Source organism: Oreochromis niloticus, linkage group LG8 (assembly GCF_001858045.2).
Source record: "Oreochromis niloticus isolate F11D_XX linkage group LG8, O_niloticus_UMD_NMBU, whole genome shotgun sequence".
In the NCBI taxonomy this organism is placed as follows: Eukaryota; Metazoa; Chordata; class Actinopteri; order Cichliformes; family Cichlidae; genus Oreochromis; species Oreochromis niloticus.
Window position 1 is genome coordinate 9722390 of NC_031973.2, and position 22097 is coordinate 9744486.

At 41.8% G+C, this 22097-nt stretch overlaps 1 protein-coding gene across 1 annotated transcript; it reads left to right on the forward strand.

Annotated features, from left to right (window-relative positions):
• The first annotated feature begins 1253 nt into the window (after positions 1–1253).
• On the forward strand, positions 1254–15506 carry trim8b (tripartite motif containing 8b). Its single transcript, XM_003441735.5, has 5 exons — positions 1254–3889; positions 12524–12619; positions 12737–13002; positions 13109–13224; positions 13345–15506. The coding sequence occupies exons 1-5, from the start codon at positions 3284–3286 to the stop codon at positions 14043–14045; spliced, it is 1785 nt and encodes a 594-aa protein (XP_003441783.2). The 5' UTR covers positions 1254–3283; the 3' UTR covers positions 14046–15506.
• Positions 15507–22097: the final 6591 nt, after the last annotated feature.

A 22097-nucleotide genomic window follows, 5' to 3' on the forward strand; every position in this document is an offset into this window, starting at 1 on the left:
TAGCTACCCTTACTAAAAAATTTAAAGACAGGAATTAACCTCAGGTAAATATTACACCTTCGTTTACTGACTACAGACTGTTACTGGTATACTGTCATGTTACTTATTAATAAAGTGAACAAATCACTATTTAAATCCCGTTTCCGACTAAATGTCCCTTTACTCCGTGAGGAATAAATCGCACACACACACACGGGTAATGGAGAGTCCAGGCCTTTAACAAATGCTGTAAGCCCTTTAGTATGTATGATCCCCGGCCCTTCCTCCCCGGCTCGTCCCTCATCTCCTCCCGGTTAAAACGTGACACACTTCAGTGACAGGTCACGTGATGGCCGTAGCGTTGATCCGGAAGGAGGGAGGGATGGAGGGGAGCGGGTTGAGTAGCGGGAGGAAGGGAGAGTAGAAGGGGGTTGAAAATGCGTCAGGTCAGCCAGAGAGCGCATGTAACAGAACGGAAGTCTGTGCGAGGAGGTTTCAAAATAAAGATCAAGGAGATTAAAGACAAAAAAAAAAAAAAAAAAACATCCATGGCTGAAAAATGAAACCAACAAAGAAATGATAAAAACACTGCAGTTCATCTAATGGTCACTTGAGCCTGGTTCCAAAAGTCAGTCAGTCCCCAAACTCCAATATTAAAATGCCCAACCAAACAGTGTTAAAAGAGCACGTTTGCAGCCTGGTACCAAAAAAGGAAAATAATAATAAAGGATCATTCTGTTCTTCTTCTTCAGACTGAAGAAAAAAGATCTTCTTCTAAAAATAAAAATAAAGATCAAGTTATTTTCCATAGTGGACCCTTTGCAAGCATTAAATGACCAAATTTATGCTATAGAACCCAAACAACAAAATAAAATCTACTCGAAAACACGTGTACTTAAAAAAATGAAATGGCTGGCAGTGGATAGATGCAAGGATCCCAAAAATTACACTTTGGTGGAAAATAGATGTTCTATTAGACACAATAAAATGGCTGATCAAATCATCTCACTAACTCATCTACCAGCCATGGCAGTTATTTGACTTGGAAAATATAACTTTAATCTTTACGTTTCGGCTTCATCCTCAGAATATTATTTAGACTTTATGCTGAAAATAATATTTTGACTTGTAGATCGAAAGTTAGACTTTATTCTCAAAATGCAGAAGACGATTAGGGCCAATAAAAAAAAAAAAATGGCCAGGGAAAAATTCCGAGGAAAAAGGTCCTAGTGGTGATTTTCAACTACACTGAAACTTGTTTTTATTTTGAAAATAAACACCGGAAGCTGCCCGAAGTAATGGCTGTCTTGACTTTGCTTCAGTTCAGATCGCCTGCATTCCTCCTCTCTCTAAACCCTGGCCGATAGAGACAGAGAAAGAAAGGAGGAGGAGGAGGGGGGCAGAAAACACAAATTATTATTCACAACCGTGTTGGATTTTTATGAAACCCGGAGTCGACTCATACGGGACACATCAGGCCACGAAAATTACTCCTGCCAGACGGCTCCTTCGGACGTACAATACTGAGAAAAATGCGTATTTGTCTATACTGAAAAGGGGACTGTGCCGTTGATGAGTCTGTGTAGGACAGCTATCGAAAAGCAGCTTTGGTGAAACAGCCTACAGCGTTTCCACAGCGGATATCTACTTTTTTTCTTTCTTTTTTTAAATGAGGATTTGCAAGATGGCTGATGACAGCTAGCCCTAACAAGGACAGAAACGCGACGTCCCCTTTAAGATCAGGAGGGTATATTTTTGTATTCTTTTGTAATTTTTTTTTTAGTTAAATATATAAATATGGCTGCTTTTAAAAATAATGACCATAGGTTATATTAGCAGCGACTGTCCTCGTGTGAAAGCGGAGTGGATGTAGTGTTTATCTGTACCTGTGCTATGGTAGAAAATGGTGAGGTGACGTCTGAGGTAATTTACGCGATTTAATCGAGATAAGGAAGTACATAAATATGTTGTTGGCTGAAGGCTGTAGGGGGGGAAATGGTACAAACCAAAGTAAAATAAAATAAAATAAAGGGGTCCACAACTGAGAACTAGTAATCTTTGTGTGAGGAGATATTTGATAGATGTTTCTGGCTCTGCAACAGCAGCCCAACATTCCTGCGGATCCTAAAAACCCCTTTGTTTTGTGCGCAAGAGCTGGACTCGACTATTAAAACGATTAACTATGCAGTAAACAGCCTCGATGTGATGGCCCGGGTATGATTTCCTTTTTAATGAGATTATAAGGCCTTTGTTGTCGACTGAAAACTGGCAGAAAAGCTGCGGCCTTGTGTTCAGATATGCGAGCTGTGCCACATAGCAGGCGTTATTCATCAAATGGAAATGTCGCTTTTATGTCAAATTGAAGGGCTGGAGGTACCTGTGTTTTTCCATCTGACCTTTGAAACAGCTTTTTCTGCCTACTACCAAACCATCGCTGGCTGTATGTATAATTAAATTGCTAGTGGAGGCTACTCGGATACTTATTTATGATTCAGCGGACAAAAGCATTGCGCTGCGTTGTGATTATAGAGGAAATCAAGCGTCCTTGAGATCCCGATAAAACAGGTTCAGCTTTGTTTTTTCTCTCTCTCTGTAAAGCTTTCTGTGTGGGAATAGTAATCAGGGTGTGGGCTCCAGCAGTCCTTTCTCGTGCTTTTCATGTTTTCATGCATGGTTTGTTGGTCTGAATTGTCCACGGTCAATCATAATCCGGCGTTTAAGTGGAAGAGAGCTGTGAAGGTAAGAGCAGAAAAGGATCAAGTGTCTCTTCCCGTGCTACACAGAGATTGAGTCTCCCCCTCGTCGTACAGGTAATTGTGTAGATCTTAATTCTCTGTGCCTTGTTTGCATTTCGTGGTTTACCTGTAGCAGACAGGCTGTTGGCTTCCTGCAGCAGGCCTTTAAACAGACACACAGAAGCTGTGAAGTGAAGGCAGGCCCAGTGCTTGTGTGTATGTGTGAGTGTGTGTGATTTAGGGGAAAGGAAAGCACCGTTTACTGTAATCTGCATAACGTCAGCCCCTGTTGCATGTGTTGAAATCACCAAGGTGTTGTCATCTTTGCCTGAAGCCTTCTCCGGTCAGTTTTCTGGAATTTTGCCTTCATGCTGCAGTAATAAGCAATACTCGTCATCTGTCAGGGAGACTCCTCTAATTTGGTCACAAGGGTCGGCCTACACAGACTGATCTTTCAGGGGCGGCATTGGGTCTGGTTTTATCTTCTTTCTTTTTTTTCGCAAGACTCATTTTGAGAGTGTCGGGTTTCCTGTGAGAGAGACAGGTCTGAAAGGAGTGGAAACCAGTGTATGCCTGCCTGCACCATGATGGCCTCTGACATGGCTGAGACATGGAGGAACTGTTTTGAGGAGGAGCTCATCTGCCCCATCTGCCTACACGTGTTCTCAGATCCCATCCAGCTGCCCTGCAAGCACAACTTCTGCCGGGGCTGCATCAGCGAGGCCTGGGCCAAAGACTCCTCGCTGGCTCGCTGCCCTGAGTGCAATCATGCTTACACCCAGAAGCCCAGCCTGGAGAAGAACCACAAACTATCCAACATAGTTGAGAAGTACAACGCCCTGAGCGTGGAGAAGGCCACCACGCCGGCACTGCAGTGCATTCTCTGCCGCCGGGGTCCCCCACTCCCCGCCGTGAAGGTCTGCCTGCGCTGCAACGCCCCGTGCTGCCAGTCGCACGTCCAGACACACCTGCAGCAGCCGTGTTCAGCCCTCGGGCACCTGTTGGTGGAGGCGGAGGCGGTGAAGGCCTGGACCTGCCCGCAGCACGACGAGTACAGGCTGTACCACTGCGAGGCCGAGCAGACGGCTGTGTGTCAGTACTGCTGCTTCGCCCGTTGCCATCCCAGCCACGGCCACGCCGTCACTGATGTGGAGCTGCGACGCAATGACATCAGAGTAAGGGAAAACAAATACAGTGTGCTTACTTTAAACAATACTTGTTTTTTCCATTTGTTATATTTGCTCAAGTGACTCGAATAAGAACAGGGGAAAGAAAACTACTGACGTCTTGTACGTTACTCAGATTAGCTGATAACATATTTAAAAGGAAACCAGTAGGAGTATTGAACCTGTGGCTTCAGAGTCATATGCAGCTCTTTCTGCCATCTCCAGTGGCTTCCTGTGGCCAGACTTAGATGATTGTAAACATAGAAATGAATAATAGTCGCTTGATAACAGCCCTGATTCCTTCAGTTGACAGGTTTTTTTTGTTTGTTTATTTGTTTTGTTGTCAATAATAATAAAAGCAACTAATTTTCAGTATTCTAGTTCATAAATGCAATAAGACTTTGAAGAAATGCTAATAGGTTAATTTATACCAGTGGACATTATGAAGCTAGAATATATTTTGGAGTCAAAAATTACTGGAAAAAAGCACTTTTGCTAGTAAAATCTGCAGATCTCTGTATTTAACTATGATTTTTTTTTCTAAATCAGTGGTGTCACATTGGATCGTCTGTCAAATGTTTTCTACATTTTGCTGATAGACTGCAACAATTAATCAAAAAAATAATCAATAGTTTCAGCCCTACTTACTGATCTCTGCTCATCAGAGATCAGTAAGTGCTGGCTTTTATAACAGCATCACACCATCCTGCAAGCTCATTTTTCATCCACTTTGTAGCTTTCAAGCAAACATCAGCAGAACAAAGAGCATATTTAATGCCTTCTTGTGCCACATTTAAGACCTAAAGTGGAGATTTCTGCTGCCACAATAAGTTGTTGATTGTTTACCTCGTTACACAATCCCGTCTTCAATAACAGAACACTTTCCCATTTTAAGAAATGGTTGCATTTCAAGAGTTTCAGGTCTATCTCGCATTTTTTCAGTGGTGATCCATTCCAGCCTCCGTTCTCATCTGCTGGAATGACAAACAATGTGGTCGAGAGTGGAACAATGAGGGGCCCTCAGAGGGCCTTATCTCCCCAGCACAGGTGCATCCGAGCTCAGGGATCGCCAGTTGTGTGCGGCAGGGGTGGGAGTGGAGACAAGGGGAAGGGGGATTAAAGTGATTCGTCACTTGATTCTGCGGTCTACTTGGGTTTTTTTATTAACCTCTTCCTTTCCTGAGGGGTTGGTGCTTACTGCAGCTTGTTCGAGCAGAGGCTGGGCGAGTTTCCTAGCCTCTGTTTCTTTCTTTTGAAGGGGTGGTTGACAGGCGCGTCCAGTCAGAGTGAAAACCAATTCCATCTGACTCATTTAGTTCACCCAACACCCTGTTTAGGTGGCAACCGTGTTATGGTCGGGCATTTTTCCTGCTGGTAATGCTATGACTCAGCTTTACGTATAGTAAATCAGTCACCTGTAGCACACAAATGACTCTCAGGTGGGCTAAATTTAGAAGCTGTACTGTTAAAATCTGTCATATTTGCATTTTTACTGAAGTACGCTATTGTGACCTGATGTTTATTGACCTTTAATCTGTGTCAGTGACCCGAATATGTGTAGAAGGAAACGTCTTACAGGTTAAGAAAAAAACCACACAAGCATTCTGTTTAGTTTCATTCGTGGGACCATGCACAAAAACATTAATCCTATAAGAGAAAAGATGCTTTGTACCAGATTTAGCTACAAGCCAATTTCCATCCAAGGTTTCTGGGCAGCGACACAAAACATGGCGCTCATTACATGATGTTGGATGATGAAAAGGGTTAGCGTGGGTTACCGACGAGAAACAAGATCTGTGGTTTAGATGGGCTTTAGACAAATTCATGTTTTGTGCATCATAAAATACACAAGTGAATAACCCATCACACATGAATCTCTAAGGCCTCAGTCACACTGGTCTAGAGACCGGTCAGCAAACCAAAGGCAACCATATGAGGTTTGTTCCCCAACTGGTTGCCAGTTGGTTGGTGGTAATTTTTAGGTGAATTTGGTAACAAAGAGGGTCCTGCAAGCAGATTGCCCCATTAGTCCATAGTTTGCATGGAGCACAGAGTTGTCTGTAAATATTTGCCGTTCACTCTCCAAGCTGTAGTAAAACAAAGGAAAACGGTAACCTAACGTTTCGGGTTTGTTTCACACTTTTTTTTTCAGTTGTAGTACTGCTAGCAGTAAATGAACCGAGTAGATGCTAATTTGTCAGTTGTCCTACAGCTGTGATACTCTATTTAGAAATAGCTTCACTAATAATTGGTTAATAGATTGTCAATCCATTCATCTACAAATTGCATGGAGTGTAAAATATACAGACAAGGTATAAATACCCACGTGGGGGTGGCTTCATATGCTTTATTTTCCTTAGCCGATAGTCCAGAACTACAGGGAAAACCAGTTTAATAACGCATTTGAATTCACAAGAGATGGCTCAGCCATTCACCTGCCTTGGCATTTACAAGTACAGGGCTCCCAACACCCACTGCTTGTTGGCTCTTACAATTGTAGAAGGTTTTTTGGAAGGTTTGCATTGAAGCAAGACCTTCAGTAACAACAGATATGATACTAATATGAAGGAGCTGGGGTGAAGAAGGGTTGCAAAGCGGCTTGCAGATGCAAGGCTAAAGCAGCTTTAATAGAGAGTCTTATATGAGATTTACCACCTGGATGTGTAAAGGATATAAGGTGATGTGGGCTGGCATTTAGATTAGCTGATCTGCCAGGATTGGGTGTGTTCGTCTGTAAGGCCTGCCGAAATTAGTCCTGTGCTCATTTTTTGGGCCCTCAAAAACATTTTAGCCAGACCTAAACAAAAAGATCTCCAGTATTGTCAGAAAATTATTTTTCCTCCCAACATTCTGTTGACAACGTTTAATTTAATCAAACATAATTGCATGTTCTTATTATATAAACGGTCAGAAATGACTTGGCCCTTACTATAAATGAACAGTTCTGAGCCCGGAAAAAACCCTACAGTAAAAAAATGCTACACTAGGTTAGAAGTCAATTACAATCTCTCTTCTTGTTACACTGTAAAATGTCTCACTAGCCGCTTTAAAAATACAGCATCAACCAGACTTTAACCTCATTAAAAATTTATATTTTATTAAATAAAAGAGCAGAAGCTGTCTCTGAATAAATAGACCACGAGGTAAATTGTATCTCATCTGGATGGTTGACCATGTTTTTAAGATGATGCAAACAGGAAAAAAAAAAAACTAATGTCACTGAGCTCATTCACAGCCCCAGTCCATAAATATTTTAGATATTTGTCTACATGTATTAACTACTAGGAGATCCTCCATGTTGAATGTGATTTAAGGCATGCAGAGAGGAACCACCCCTCCCTTTCACACATACACACAACCCTACAGGCCCCACCCTGCTCTTCACCTCCGTCAGTCCCCCTCCAACAAATTCACCTCCCTAACACCATCCACCAGTCACTCCCGGTGAGGACCGACCTTCCCTCTGGCCCCGTTCTCCTGCTCTGGTGGTTCTGATGGAAAAGACACTGTAGTGAAATGACAGCTAAAAAGCCCCCTCCCCTCTTTAATACCCCCTGTTTCCTCCCTCTCTTCCTCCCTGAGAGGTTCTCTGCAAAGCCTCAGCTTCTTCGACCCTGTTTTTCCCCCTCTGGCTTCTGCTCAGAGCCTAACTCAATCAGTCAGCACAACCAGGTCACCGTCCTGGATCTAACCATGCCAACTGTGTGTGCGTGTGCGTGTGTGTGTGAGTGTGTGAGGGAGAGAGATATCTAGGGCAGCAATTCCCAACCATGTGCTGCTGAGGCCCAGGAGTATGCAGGTTTTCATTCCTATCAGCCTCTACAGCAGCTGATCACTAATGATAAAATCAGCTGCTGTTGGCTGGAATGACTGCGCAGTGACGATGATGATTGTGGTGGTTGTTGTATGTGAATAAACCTTCAGCCTGAGGAAAAACAAATGATTAATGGCATGCCAAGCTAATGACAAACTCATCCTTTAATTAAGGCTGTCTGACTGTTGAATACTGAAAGTTATTCATGCTCGCCAGAGGATGAATCCTAAGCATTATGGTGACCACCATGAGGTTTGCTAACCCTTGGGTGCATACACATTTCAGGTTGAATGTCATTTATTTGGTGATCATTTAATAACTTAAAGTCTCTTTAGACATGCTTTTATCCTAGTCCCATCCCCAATTTGGTTGTATTTGTTATTTCTCTCTTTATACTGTACCTCAAAGCATTTTTTATTAACCAGTCTTATTTTAAACACACATTTGCTTATTTATTCATGGTAGGCACTCACAAATGTATGAGCTAAGCACTATCATCCCAAATTGTTGACTGATGAGAAAATGAGATTATAACTACAGATGTCATTGCCCAGTTATTCAAGTTTTATTTTATTATTTTTTTTTATGTTTAGAGATTGTGTCATAGAAAGTTGGTAGACATAATGTTAAAGATAAGTAATTTGCTGTTGTCATGGGCTTTTTTTCTTTCTTTTTTTTTTTTGCTTCTTTTCTTAACTTTTAATTTCAAAACAATGAAGTACTGGGAAAATTTTTTTAAAAACATTATAATTATTTTAATTATTTTTTTTATTAATTCGTTTACTACAAAATTCTTTGGCCTGCTGATGCTATTAGCAAGTGATAATGTTAGTCCCACTGAAAAAAGTTAAGAAGTAATAATGGGGGGGGGGATGCTAAAAATTGGTTAATTTAGGCTGTTGCTCGATGGTTGCTAGGCACAATGCATAATACGCGTGTTATGTATATCCATGACTTGTTCTTCCAAAGAATTAAAAGTGATGTGTAACAGGTTCTAGACTCTAGATGCATAGCCCATTGGTACGCATCATGATATCAGATGTATAACAACCTCCAGAGGCCTGGGCCAGGTTTAGTTCCTCAACTCTTGATGGTAGGAGGATTTCAAGGACAAAGAAACGCACAAACTGATGTTTAGATTGTTACTGACATTGATTCTTATCATTATTTGATTACACCCCTAATTTTAGTACTAATTAACAAATGTTAGCTTGTGGGGTGCAATGTGTGCTGGGTGGTGGCCAGGGGCAGAAACCCTGGTGGACTTATCTCAGCTACCGAGTCTAGCGATTGGGACATGGAATGTCACCTGTCTGGTAGGGAAGGAGCCTGAGCTAGCGCGTGAGGTTGAGAGGTATCGGCTAGCTATAGTCAGGCTCACGTCGACACATGGCTTGGGCTTTGGAAAGAATGGATTGTCGGGTAGTGGAAGGAATACTTTCAGGGCCTTATCCCACTGCCAGATCTTCCGTAGAGGAAGAAGAGTCTGGGGACAAGGGGGTGGAGTCACTGAGGCAGTTAAACAACTCCTTGGTGGCAGGGCCCATGGGATGGATGAGGTTTGCCCTGAGTTCCTGAAGGCTCTGGATGTTGTAGGGCTATCTTGGTTGACACACCTCTACAATATTGCGTGGCAATCAGGGGCAGTGCCTCTGAATTGGCAGACTGGGGATGGTGGTTCCCATCTTCAAGAAGGGGCAATAGAGGGTGTGCTCCAACTATAGGGGGATCACAATCCTCAGCCTCCCCGATAAAGTCTATGCCAGTGTGCTGGAAAGGAGAGTTCATCGGAAAGTTGAACTTCAGATAAAGGAGGAACAATGCAGTTGTCATCCCAGTCGAGGAACATTGGACCAGCTCTTTACCCTCTCGAGAATACTTCAGGTTGCATGGGAGTTTGCCCAACCAGTCTCCATGTGCTTTGTGGACTTGGAGAAGGCATTCAACTGTGTCCCTTGGAGTGTTCTGTAGGAGGTGCTTCAGGAGTATGGGGTGTGGGATTCCATTCATAATTTTAAGGACAGTATTTCTAGGCATAGCCAAGTGGCTGAAGGCTTCTAATTGTGTGGTCTCAGAATCTTATCTCTGCTTTTTGCAGATGACGTGGTTCTGTTGGCTTCATCCAGTGGTGGCCTCTAACTCACACTGGAGCAGTTTGCAGCCGAGTGTGAAGCAGCATGACTAAGAATCAGCCCCTCAAAGTCTGAGGCCATGGTCCTCAGCTTATAAAGGGTACAGCACCCACTCCATTTCTGCCCCAAGTGGAGGCATTTAAGTATCTCAGGGTCTTGTTCATGAGTTAGGTGAGCAAGAGCGCGACAGACGGATTGGTGCTGCAGCATGAGTCGTGTGAATGCTGTGCCAGTCCGTCGCGGTGAAGGAAGAGCTGAGTGTAAAAGCGAAGCTCCTGATTTACTGGTCAATCTATACCCCTATCCGCACCTATGGTCGCCGAAAAGTGCCTGGCCTGTCTCATAGAGATGGGGTAAGAAGTTCAGCCATCCCATAAGGGCTCTTAGTAGAGCTACTAGCCACATCGAAAGGACCTAGTTGAGGTGATATGGCTGTCTGGTCAAAGGTAACTTTATTGTCCCCAATGGGAAATTGATTTGCAGCATATCCACACATTAAACAACACATACATTTAAAAAAAAAAAAAAAAATCTGACCAGGATCCGAGGTGTTCAGGGCATTTCCCACTGGTAGGAGGCCCTGGACAAGTTCCCCAGGACAAGCTGGAGGAGGAGGGAGGTCTGGGCTTCTCTGCTTAGGCTGCTGCCCCCACAACCCAGCCCCAGATAAGCGGAAGAAAATGGGTGGATGGCTTTTGGAAATACACAGATCTATCAGCTTAAGTCCATATCATCCAATACTATGTCATTTACTGATTTCACAATCTGATGTTTATTTGTTGTTTTACATCGGTTTTATGCTAATCTAAGAGCTAACATGATAAACTCTTAACAAGACTCTTTGCACTGTGATGTTAGATGTGATAAAGGAAGATTTTTATTTTTTTTCATAATAAACAAAAAAATAAGAAAAATAATGGCATCAGCAAAATTCATGTTTTGAACATCTGAATTGGGCCACAATTTTATAACTGGTGCATGCAACATTCATTGTTAAATCATTCAACTTTTTTCATCTGCTCTTTTATTTCAGATTTTTCTTTTATTCATAAAATGCTACAGCAAATGGATCTGTTTTTAGTTTATTACGGTTTTACACTGGATGCCCTTCCCAACACAACCCTCCCATTAATCAGAGGCTTGGGATCGGCACTAGCTTATGACCCCCTAAGACAGGGGTGTCAAACTCCAGTCCTCGAGGGCCAGTATCCTGCTTGTTTTTGAGATATCCCTGCCCTACCTGATTACCTGCATCAGGTGTGCTTTTGCCAATAAGAAGCTACAAGGGCAGGTTAGTTGGAAAACAAGCAGAACAGCGGCCCTCAAGGCCTGGAGTTCGACACCTGTACCCTAAGGCTATGGTTTCAAATTGAGGATCTTTAATATGTAAGGGCAACGTGTCAACCACTACACTATGGAGCCAAAAGTGAAAATTTGCTGGTTAACCCTCCTTAAATATAAGTATTTGCAAATTTTGGTGGTTAATTGGGGGAAATGTTTCTCTTTATTCTCTTACTAGGTTGAACCACCTTGGGCAAGATTTAAACTATTTGTGAATAATTTATAGACTAAAAAAATTCTACTATTGAAATTCATTTGATTTTACTTACAAATTTCTAACACTAATGAGTAAAAGTTGCATGCACAAATGCATTGTGAACTATCGCCACTAAGCAGGACATTTACCAGCATTAATGCCATGTATTTATTTTTATTCAGAGATCTGGTGGTGAAAAGCTTAAACACTAGCAGTAGTTTTGTTTTCTCAGACAGAAAATGACGATTCAAAACAAAAACAGAAAAATGTCGGTCAAATTGCCCTTTTAAACACAGGTGTCAGCCCTGAATTTCACAAAGCTGTGCCCCCCGGTCACACAGTTCACTAAATGATCGACTTGCCAAACAATACACCTGCATAGGATAACTATTCTAGCGTTGTCATTGCGAGCATGTTGGCATGTAGCTGAAACTGGCACTTAGCACACCTGACAGAGAAGCAAAAAGGGCTGTAGCCATGTCAGCACCATCTTATCAATACGCTCCATTAAATGTTGAGTGAGGGTTATTCATATTTCCCATTAAATATTAACAACACGAAGGGATCATCAAATCTGTGTCAAGGGCATTCCCGCTATCCAAAATTTAGGCAAAGGATTGTTGGTCTCGCACTGAGCCATTTATTCCTTTTTTGTAAATTTTGGCCACAAGCTGAGCCGGATAAAACTCAGCTCGGCCTTTATTTGTTCACATGCCATCATCTTCATCATCATCATCATCCCAGAAAAAACAGGCGCTGTTGCCACAACACTGCCATAGCTCGCAGAGCAGCCTCCTCTGTTTGAATGTGTGTATTTTAGAAAGAAAATGCAGAACAGAGGAAGAGGAGTTGCACCAAGGGGAGAGCAAAGCTGCCGGAGCTTTTTCTGCCCATTTATCTATCTCTGCTCGCTGCCCCTGGCTCCCCCAACATTAGTCTTCACTCGCTAATGCAAACACAAAATAGCTGCTGGTTGCTATGACTGCATCCCCCTCCTTCCTCCCCCACAGGGATTGTGTGTTAGATGGAGACTAAATTAGCCCACTCCCGGATCCTAATATCTCAGGCTTGGGGAGGGGATGCTAGTAGCTGACCGAGGTCACAAGTTTCCAAGGCCACGAGGCGTTCTTTATTTACTTTCTGTCCTTCTCACCTCACAGCAAAACCTGTTAAGACAGCAGGAACGCGTGGAGGAGCGAGTGCAGGAGATTGAGGAACAGCTTTGCAAACTCGACTCAGACAAGTGTGTGGTGGAGGTATGTTTTTGCACGTCAATCCGTGGGCGCATTTTCTCTTTTATGGCGCTATAAAATCTTTAGGAAATTTTGATTGGTGTGTGTGTGTGTGTGTGTGTGTGTGTGTGTGTTTTACAGGACAGGGTGTGTGAGCTGAAAGAGGAGGTGCGCCTGCAGTACCAGCGGATGCACCAGCTCCTGGAGGAGGATCTCGGTCGGACACTGGAGGCTCTGGATCGGGCTCAGGCTCGGTTCTGTCAGGAGAACGCAGCCCAGGTTTTAGCTCTCGGGGAGCAGCGCCACGAGGCCCAGAAGCTGCTGAGCTCCATCCAGACTGCCTTCGGGAAGGCGGAGGAGCTGAGCTTCATGAAAAACACCAAGCCTGTTAAAATCCTCACAGACAGGTGAGCAAACAGTCTTCATACAATGGTTTTTATTTATTTAATTATTCTGGAGATGTTTCCAAGCAAACACCTTATCATGAACCCCGTCTCCTCGCACTTGTTGCAGATCTCAGGCATGTGTGGGCAGCAGTCTCCCTCCTTACAAAGTTGGGAATCTCAACTCTAAACTTTTCCTTTCTGAGATCTCAAAAAGAGAGAAGAGCTTGAAAAGAACACTTGAAGGTGAGAAAATGAAATACACCTGTTAGCTTTTAATGCAGGGCACGACCGTCATGGAAGTGTTTTTATTTTAATTACCACTTACCTCTTCTCATTTCGCACCTTCTCTCTCTCCTCTCTTAGCTCCCCTCACCCCTCCCTCGACCTTCCTGCAGTCTGTTCCCGCCTATCCCAGCGGTCAGAGCTCTGGCTCTGGTGCAGAGAAACGGAAACATTCCACTGCTTTCCCAGAGGGAAATGGGAACGGCGGAAAAAATGCCGCACCGGGTTTCAAAGACTCGTCCTCCTCTTCCTCATCTTCTTCCTCGTCGTTAGCCAAACAGCCCTACCTGGGGTCCAGCTCTGCCTCTGGAGAAGGCCAGTCCACCAATCAGCAGGCTCTCGGACCCTGTGGCCCGCCTCACATCAGCGAGAGCGGCGGGACAGGAAGCGGGAGTGGCTCGTTGACTAATCACCATTCAGGCTCTGTATTCGGCTCCTCTCACTTCCCTCCTGGAGGCAGCAGTTCCTCGCACTCCTCCCAGCAGGCAGTGCTCCCTCAGTATGGCGGTCGCAAGATTCTGGTGTGCACGATGGATAACTGCTACTGCTCCGGAGTGCCCTCTGTGTCAGGCCACCGCAGCCACCCTCCGTACCCACGCTCGGGCTCTTTTCCCTGGGTCAGCGCCCAGGACTACCCCCCTCCTCCTGGCCTGGCTTCCGGAGGTCCGTCCATGCAGGGCTTGGCAGTGAGGGACTGGATAGACGCCTCACAGACACACAGACATGCAGATTTCTACGGGCTGTATGGGCAGCCCTCTACAAAGCACTACGTCACCAGTTAACAGAGCAGACACACACACACACACACACACACACACACAGATATAGAGACAGGCACCAAAATAGCACACCTTTACCGACTTACTAACGGGAATAAACACAATACGATTATACTATACACATATTAAAATAATTGCTTATATCTGCACACATACGTACACACACATTCGGGGGCAGGGTTGATCTCTTTGTGTTTTTATTTTCTTCCTTTCTTTAATTTTGGTCCGTGTTTTCATGTAGTGTATTATACGTAAAATGCATAAACAGCCTGGTGAAACTCAGCTCAGCATTTTACATAGAAACAAGGAAGAGAAGCCTGAAGAGGAGACGAGGAGATGCATCTTTTTTTATTTATAGAGTAGGAGATGGATTGGTAGGAAATTAACTTTTAGTAGAGAATCTTCTCATGCTTCTTCAAGGCTTCTCACTGAGGCTAAAGGGAAAAGAGATTATACCGTGCAGTGTTGAGCTTTCCACGTTCAGCTCATGTTTCTCTGATATAATCACCCCTCCAGTTGTACTGAGGTCAATTGCCTTATGTTATTAGCAAACATATTTTTCTCCACATAGCTGACTTTGTTTGATAGATCCTTTAAAAAGGGACTGCGGTCCCTGCGTGTCCGTTTTATTTTTATTGTCATGGCACTTCTTCCTTTCTTTGCTGAGTTCAGGGATGGATCGTACAGCTTGAACACAAAAAGCTCTTCCATGGAACACCCACAATGCACTTGTGGACGCCTTGCTATGCCTGGACTACAGATGCTGACCCACAGAGGGACAATAGAGCAGCGTCTAAAGGGCCGGCTGACCCCAGCCCTCTGCATTTTTGAGAATTCGGCCCGCATCCTTAGCACTCCCTTCCTGCTGCCACAGGACAGAAAATATTACAGACTGTTTCCATTTAGTGATGAATGACTTTGTGTTATTTGGTACAATTGTACGTTTAACGCTTGCCTACAGAGACTCTACTATTTTAGAGAAAAGGGCAAGACTGGGGAGACCAAACTAATCAGGCATCTGGACGATCTGATGATGCTGTAATTGTACTTCCTGCAGGGCAAAGATGTCACTTCCTCTCAATAAGCACACAAGCTCTTGGCTTCCTGTTTGCAGCTGAAAGCATGCAAGGAAGAGGTTTAGATTTTTTTTTTGGTTTTTTTTCTAAAAGCACTCAGAAGAAGAACAATGGGGGAAAAGAAACTGTATGCTGTTTTAAAATGAGTGTACGAAAGAAACGAAGGGCGGGAGGAACTTCTTTTTTTTCATGAACTTTTTCTAAAAGACTGGACTGCAAGATGTAAGCAATGGTTCATCACCCTTAAAAGTAGCTGTTACAACAGCCACGATAAAGAGAGAGGAAAAAAAAAAACCTAAAAGTATCTTTTTTTGTAAATATTTTGTGAAATGGAAAAATTACAGACGTGATTTGGAGAAAGGATCCAAATAAACAAGTTTAAACCAGTCTCTGCTGTCAACTGTGTATGTGCGAAACATCTCATGTTTAAAGGATAAGGTTGGTGATATTCTATATTTTTGTTACTGTAAATAAATCCCATAAAAAGACAAAAACCAGCTGTGTGTTGGTATTCAAATACGTTTCCACTTCCCCATCATGTCCATACATAGCAGCAGCTTGTTTACTCCAACTAGAGATGTAAACAGGTAACAAATTTATAGATTAGTTTATTTAAAAACCCTTATTTTCAAACTGGCCAATGTAAGAATTCAACAAAACCGTTGTGAGAGTGCTTTTGTACACTGTTGTAGAGGCAGGTTAGGATGTTTTTGTATACTAGCAACTAGCTAAGGTGTCAGTACTGGTTTCCAGACATGCTAGCGGCTGCACTGAAATATGTCAACTATTTTTTTTCCACTCATGTTTAAACATAAACCATTGTTTTGGACAAATGTTATCACCACATCCGCATAAAACTAATTAAAAACATGCTAGATTTAGCTGTGCTCTGTTTTTAGAGATTATTAAGAGATTAATATAGCAAATGATTCACCTGCCCAGGGTTTACTAAACTTGCAAGAAATCGTTAGCACCCGCAATTAAATATATATATAGTATTTATTTTGGCTGGGAAAATGGTTGGATCTATTTATTTAAAGTTCACATACATAGAAATACAGTATATAAAACAAACAGAGTCTGGTTTAATATCCAGACAATATTTGGTCTGACCACCTTTATTCTTCAACATAGTTTGAACTCTCTTAGGCAGCTTTCTTGTCATTTAAATATCCCTCAGGAATCGTTCTCTAGGCTTCTTGAAGGGCATTCAAAGCTCTTCCTTGGATGTTGGCTGCCTGTGTTACGTTCTGTCAAAATGATCCCGCGCTGTTTCAGTAATGTTGACGTCCGGGCTGTGGGAAGGTCAATCCATCACTGATTTTGTTCCGTTGTATGGCCTTCTATCCAGGTGTGTTTTTACTGCACTAGTGTTGTATTTGGGATCATTGTGATGCTGAAAAATGAAGCCGTTGGTAATCGGATGCTTTCCAGTTGGTATTGCATGATGGATAAAAATCTGACTTTACATTTCTGCATTCATGCTGCCATTAATTTTTACAAGATCTCCAACAGCACTGGTTGACATGCAGCTCCAAACCATGACAGTGCCTTCACTGTATTTTACAGATGGCTGTAGGTCCTCTATCCTGAACTCTTCCATACACATTGAAGACCTTTTGATTTTCAGTTCTTGTGTAATTTGACATACTTCAGTCTTTTTCCCTTCCTTAAGAATGACTTCTTGACAGCCACCCTTCCACTGACACCATTTCTGATGAGGCTTCATTGAACAGTAGATGAAGGTACGAGTGCATTTCTTAGTTTCTGTGTCAACTTTGCTAAGTGTTAGGTATGTTAGGTAGCTTAACAAACAAAAAGCATTTTTTCTGAAAATGGTGAGGTACAAAGAAAAATTCTGAAAGCCCTTCAGAAAGCTCGGGGAGCTTTTGCTCAGGACAACTTTCAAAATTTACACAAAAGTCTGGCTCTTCGCATAGAGTTTTTCATCTTCCTCGCTGGTACACAATAAAATCACACACTAGCTTTAGCTGTGCTTTCCCGAGGCTAATGCCTTTATCCTTTTAAAAATCGTGGGGGGCAATTTCATAGCACTGAAGGGCTGCCATATTTAAGTTTGTACTACTTTAATTAAGGGTCCAGTTTACAGCGTAGTTCAGAAGAGGACCCAAAGTTTTCCAGATGGGGTGGATACTTATTTTATTTATATTTTGCTATGATTTATTTATTTTAATTATTTAAAAAATTAATCTGAGTCATAGATCTGGGTTTCCACTGTTGTGTGTGAGAAAAGGTGTCCGTGTCATCAGCATTACATAACAGTTCTTCGACACCATTAGATGTGAAATACCACATTGACTCATGGTGCCAAATATTTCTTTCGGAGAGCCAACTCTGGGTTTTGGGCCTCGACTTAAAGAATATTTCAAGCTATGTTACATGTGACCTAAACAAATATGAAAATCTTAAGTCAAATAAAGTCTGTTGTCAAGTACAAAGAAGTTCAAATTGACTGTATTGCCTAAAAGAGCAGCAAAATAAATGTAGACCTTATAAAGACAATGCTTATTTAGAAGCACAAGTTCTTCGATGGTTTTGCTATTTTATTTTTGCTATTGTATTTCTCATAAAAATTTTCCACTGGCATTTTGTGCAGTTTTGCAAACACAGCTACCCCTAAACAGTCATCTGCATACTCAACCATTCAACCTTAAAACAAACTGACATCCTCCCACCTATACCCTTAACATTATACAATCTCTGCTCCAACAGACCCCCCACCCCCCAAAATAACTAATCAGTCCACCTTGTTTTGGTTTTATATTTACTCTATTAGTGTACTTATCTGTCTTAATGGACATGTCAGTAAAGGAAAAACCTATTTGAACAGAACTTAACAACTATCTCTGTGTCCACTGAGTACAAAGCGGGCCCATGAGTATGTGTGGGTGGAGGCCTACAGAGAGAAAACAGGATGGAGAAAACGAGTCTTGAGATGACTAGACGAGCGAGAGAGAGATGCAGAGAGAGTGTGTGTGTCTTTGAGTGAGTGCGAGTGTGTGTTCCCCTCAGCCCGATTAAGCTGTTGCATTACTGCTTTCCCCTACCCAGCACTTTGAGCCTCAATCCCATTCACACAGCAGAGATGATCCACCTGTGTGTCTTAGAAAACGAGTGAGTGCAGAGTGGAAAGAAGGAAAGAAAATTTCGAATATTTCAGTTATGAAGATCACATGATTCAATTGAAAGTTACTCAAAGGAGTAGACTGACACTAATAATTTCCTAGATGAGGAAACTTACATGAATACAGTTATCTTTGCTTAGCATATAGACTGTAAACAAAGGGTAGTTTAGTGTCACTACTTTACATGTTTTCTATGTTAATCCAGCAACTGGCCACACACAGCAACTGGTAACGTATAAAATAAAAAGCTACAGGCCAGTATAAACCTTTGGGTGTTCTTGTTGCAGCTACAACGATCTTTTATGTAGAGTTTATGAATGAGACATCTGCAGAGGTGCTGGTTTTGGCTGATTTTGTTGTTCTGGACTAAATGCTTCTTTCTTCTAGGCTCTGTGCTAAGCTGCAGTAGTGGTCAGACGTTTACACACACTCAATCAGGAGCATGAATAACATGATAATTTTGGTCTTTTAATGATTTCTTTGAACTCTACTATTTTCCAGGGTAGAATGATTAAACTGAATATATCTTTAACGACATTAAAGAAACAAAAATTGGGTGCACAAGTTTGGATTTATTCAGAATTTCTCTAATCCACATACATATAGGCTCAAATATATACATTCACTTAAATCTCCTAATAAGAGGAGCTACAACTTCTACAATTTCTTTTAACCTGACAGTGTTGAGGCCCATTTAAAAGCATAAAAAAGAATTTATTTGACAGAACTTGTTGGACTGGATCAGAACAATGAGAAAGTCCAAGAAGCCGAGGTAGATTTAAGAAAGAGAACTTCAGATTTACAGTTGGGAAGTTCTCGAGCTATTTGTCCACAATGTTTTGAGGATTTAAGATGAGGTTTATCAAACTGTCAAGCATGGTGGTGGTAGCCTCGTGCTCTGGGGCTGTTTTACTGCCAGGGTTACTCGTAAATTGCACAAGGTGGATGGAATAATGAAGGAGAGCTACCTCCAAAGTCTTCAGTTCCACCTGAAATGAACAGCTAGACACTTGAAACTTGGACACAATTGGGTGTCCACAACAGGACATTTGTCCCACATTCAGCCCTGACCTCAACTCTATTAAAAATTTGTTAATTACACTTAGAGTCCGGCCAGGAAACCAACTTAATTCTGCCAAGAACTGTCAAACATCCAACCAAGAGTATGCCTGAAGGTTGTCAGTAGCTACCAAAGGTGTCTGGTCCAGGTGCAGCCTGCTAAAGGAAAATAAATGTTAGTGGAGGTGTATGTCTATATTTGAGTCTATATGCACACTTTGACCCTTTGTGGATTAGAGAAAATCCAAATGAAATTCAAATGTGCACGCAATCCTTATTTTAAAAAGTCATTAAATATGTATCCTGTACAAGAAAAAGAAAAGCTCAAAGAAATCCCATACATTGTGAGTATCACGGAAACATCATGACCATGACTGTACATTCATTTTTAATGTGACTGAATTGCATATTTACATGGCTGGCTGTAACTGCATGTGTGTGTTTTATTGCAATGTTTCCAAACAGAAAATGAGAACAGTGGACATAAGGTGCAAGTTACCTGGTAAGATTGTGGTTGTTAACCACTTGGTACTGCTTTCAGTCCGTTATGATGAGAACCGAATATCTGATCAAGTTTGAAACATCAAGGAGGTACTGACAGCATTTTTGTTTATCAAGCAATTTAAATATGTAGCCTACAGATACTTAATGATGTGAAAGTGAAAATTTAAACATGCCCTGATTGCGTTAGAAATGAAGGTTTCTCTGCTGTAAAGTCTTGCATCAATTGCAACAAGGCGTCTGCAGGTCCTGTTGGCTTCCTCAAAAGTTTACCCCATGCCATGCCACTGTGTATGAGTGGTACCAGTCTTATTCATACAACAACATCAGGGTGAGGTTTTTTTGTCAACTACAGCTTCCAAGGTAAAGAATAAACCTACATTTTGAACTCTCTTCACAGTTTTGTGAGATATTTACTCATTATATGTCAGTTTCAATGTCTGAATGCCATTTCTTTCTTTCCAGCAGCAGTCAGCGGTTAACATACACGTAAAAACAAACATTTTAAATCACATTGCTTCTTGCTCCACCCTCGTCTTCCTCCCACTTCTTCTCCCTTTCAAGCTTAAGCAGAGGTCTGATGTGCTGCTTCTTTTTCTCACGTCAGCAAACCTCAGCAGAGACAGGCAGCCAAGAGCTGTGGGGTCGGAGGTGCAGCATAAATTACAGCGCTGCTTTTCAGTCTTTCTCTCTTGCTGACACACACACACACACACATTAACAAACACTCCCCTCTTTCTCCCCTGACACACATTTTCTCACACTTGCGCACACAGCTGCCAAACAGCTGCTTGATCCACAAGGAGAAAGAAGAAGAATCCGGTCGCCTACCTCTCAGATATGCATCTATGACACACTCACACACACACGCATACACTGTGAGCCACTTTAAAATTACCACCACACACAGCAGGGCTTTTTATTCACCCATAAAACAGCCACAGAACTTTTTGTACTCTCATTTGAAGCTTTCAACAGACACATAAAAGACAGATATAACTCTAAAAATATGGCATTAAAAGAAAGCAGACTCTTTGATATATTTAAGTCATTTAAGTATTATTGATTTCATGTTTCTATGGTCACTTTTGAGCTTTTTTATTATTATAAAAGGTATCTTGATAAAACTTATCATTTATACACACAGAATTGCTGTGTTTAAAATAATGCAAAACAACCAGCTACCAAAACCTACTATTTCAAACCTACTCTTAGCTTGTTGATATTGAAAATCCTCTGTTTACTTTTTTTTCTGTCTGGATATTCTATTTTTATAGCGATTAAAAGGAAATTTCTCTCATTTGTCAGTTATTTGACTGTGTTTGTGCTACAGGGTGTTAAAAAATGCTGGCAGTAAATCTGCAGCTCTTATGAATCAATGTTTAACAGGGCAAAGGCAACAAAACTTCATTCAAACCATAGAAAAAGTACTTTTAAATTTGTTTGTGGATTTTTTTTAGCCTTAAATTTGATATTTTTTAATTAGGCATGACCATATGTGATGGTAAGTCACACCTCACCACTAGTTTACTTCACTTTGCAGTCATTACTTAAAATATATTTTACTCATTGTCCAATATATTTTTTGATTATTAAATTAAATTAGTTTATTTTTCCATCACACATTACAAAACGTGTTTTAATGTTGTATTAATGCATCTTCTTTGATTGAGTTACTCAGACGTACGGCTTCTCCTTCCTGGTTGCAAAAGGTGTGGCTAAGGGCTGAGGGAGCTAGAGTAGTGCTGAGAGCCTCATTGGACTGAACCACATGTTTCATTGCCCGGGGGGTGTTTGGAGTTTGTTTCATTGTTTTGTGTTAGTTGGCTATATGGCAGCCATTTTGTCTTCCCCTTTGTGTCATATGGTTTAGCTAAGCCAGTATTTAAGTTCCCTGATGTGTCAGTTTGTTAGTTGTTGTTTTGAGTTGAGTTTATTGAGTTGGGCTCTTTTATTGGTCTGCCTGTCTAAGTTTTGGATTTGTTTATCATTTTTCATATTTTTTGAACAATAAAAACCCACCTTTTTGAATGAAACATCTGTGTCCTCTATGTTTTACTGCTTGGTCCCTGACACCATATTTGGGTGGGAAGGTGGTCCATAGACATATGCAGCTTAAGTGGCAAAAACTGCAGTTCCTCTAGGTGATGCTTGAGGTTGACTGTTAAATGGAGTCAGTCTTCCCCATAAAAATGGTTAACTTAAAAAGCAGTTTTGGCTCCTGTGGATCCTTTCCCTTGCATAACAATTCTTTAATAACTTGACGAGTTAAT

Bases quoted from the DNA above. Each gene is read 5' to 3' on its own strand.
- trim8b (XM_003441735.5), top strand. From the start codon at position 3,284: ATGCCTGCCTGCACCATGATGGCCTCTGACATGGCTGAGACATGGAGG. The intron at 3,890-12,523 runs GTAAGGGAAAAC...CTCACCTCACAG, and splicing joins TGCGACGCAATGACATCAGA to CAAAACCTGTTAAGACAGCA. The intron at 13,225-13,344 runs GTGAGAAAATGA...CTCCTCTCTTAG, and splicing joins CTTGAAAAGAACACTTGAAG to CTCCCCTCACCCCTCCCTCG.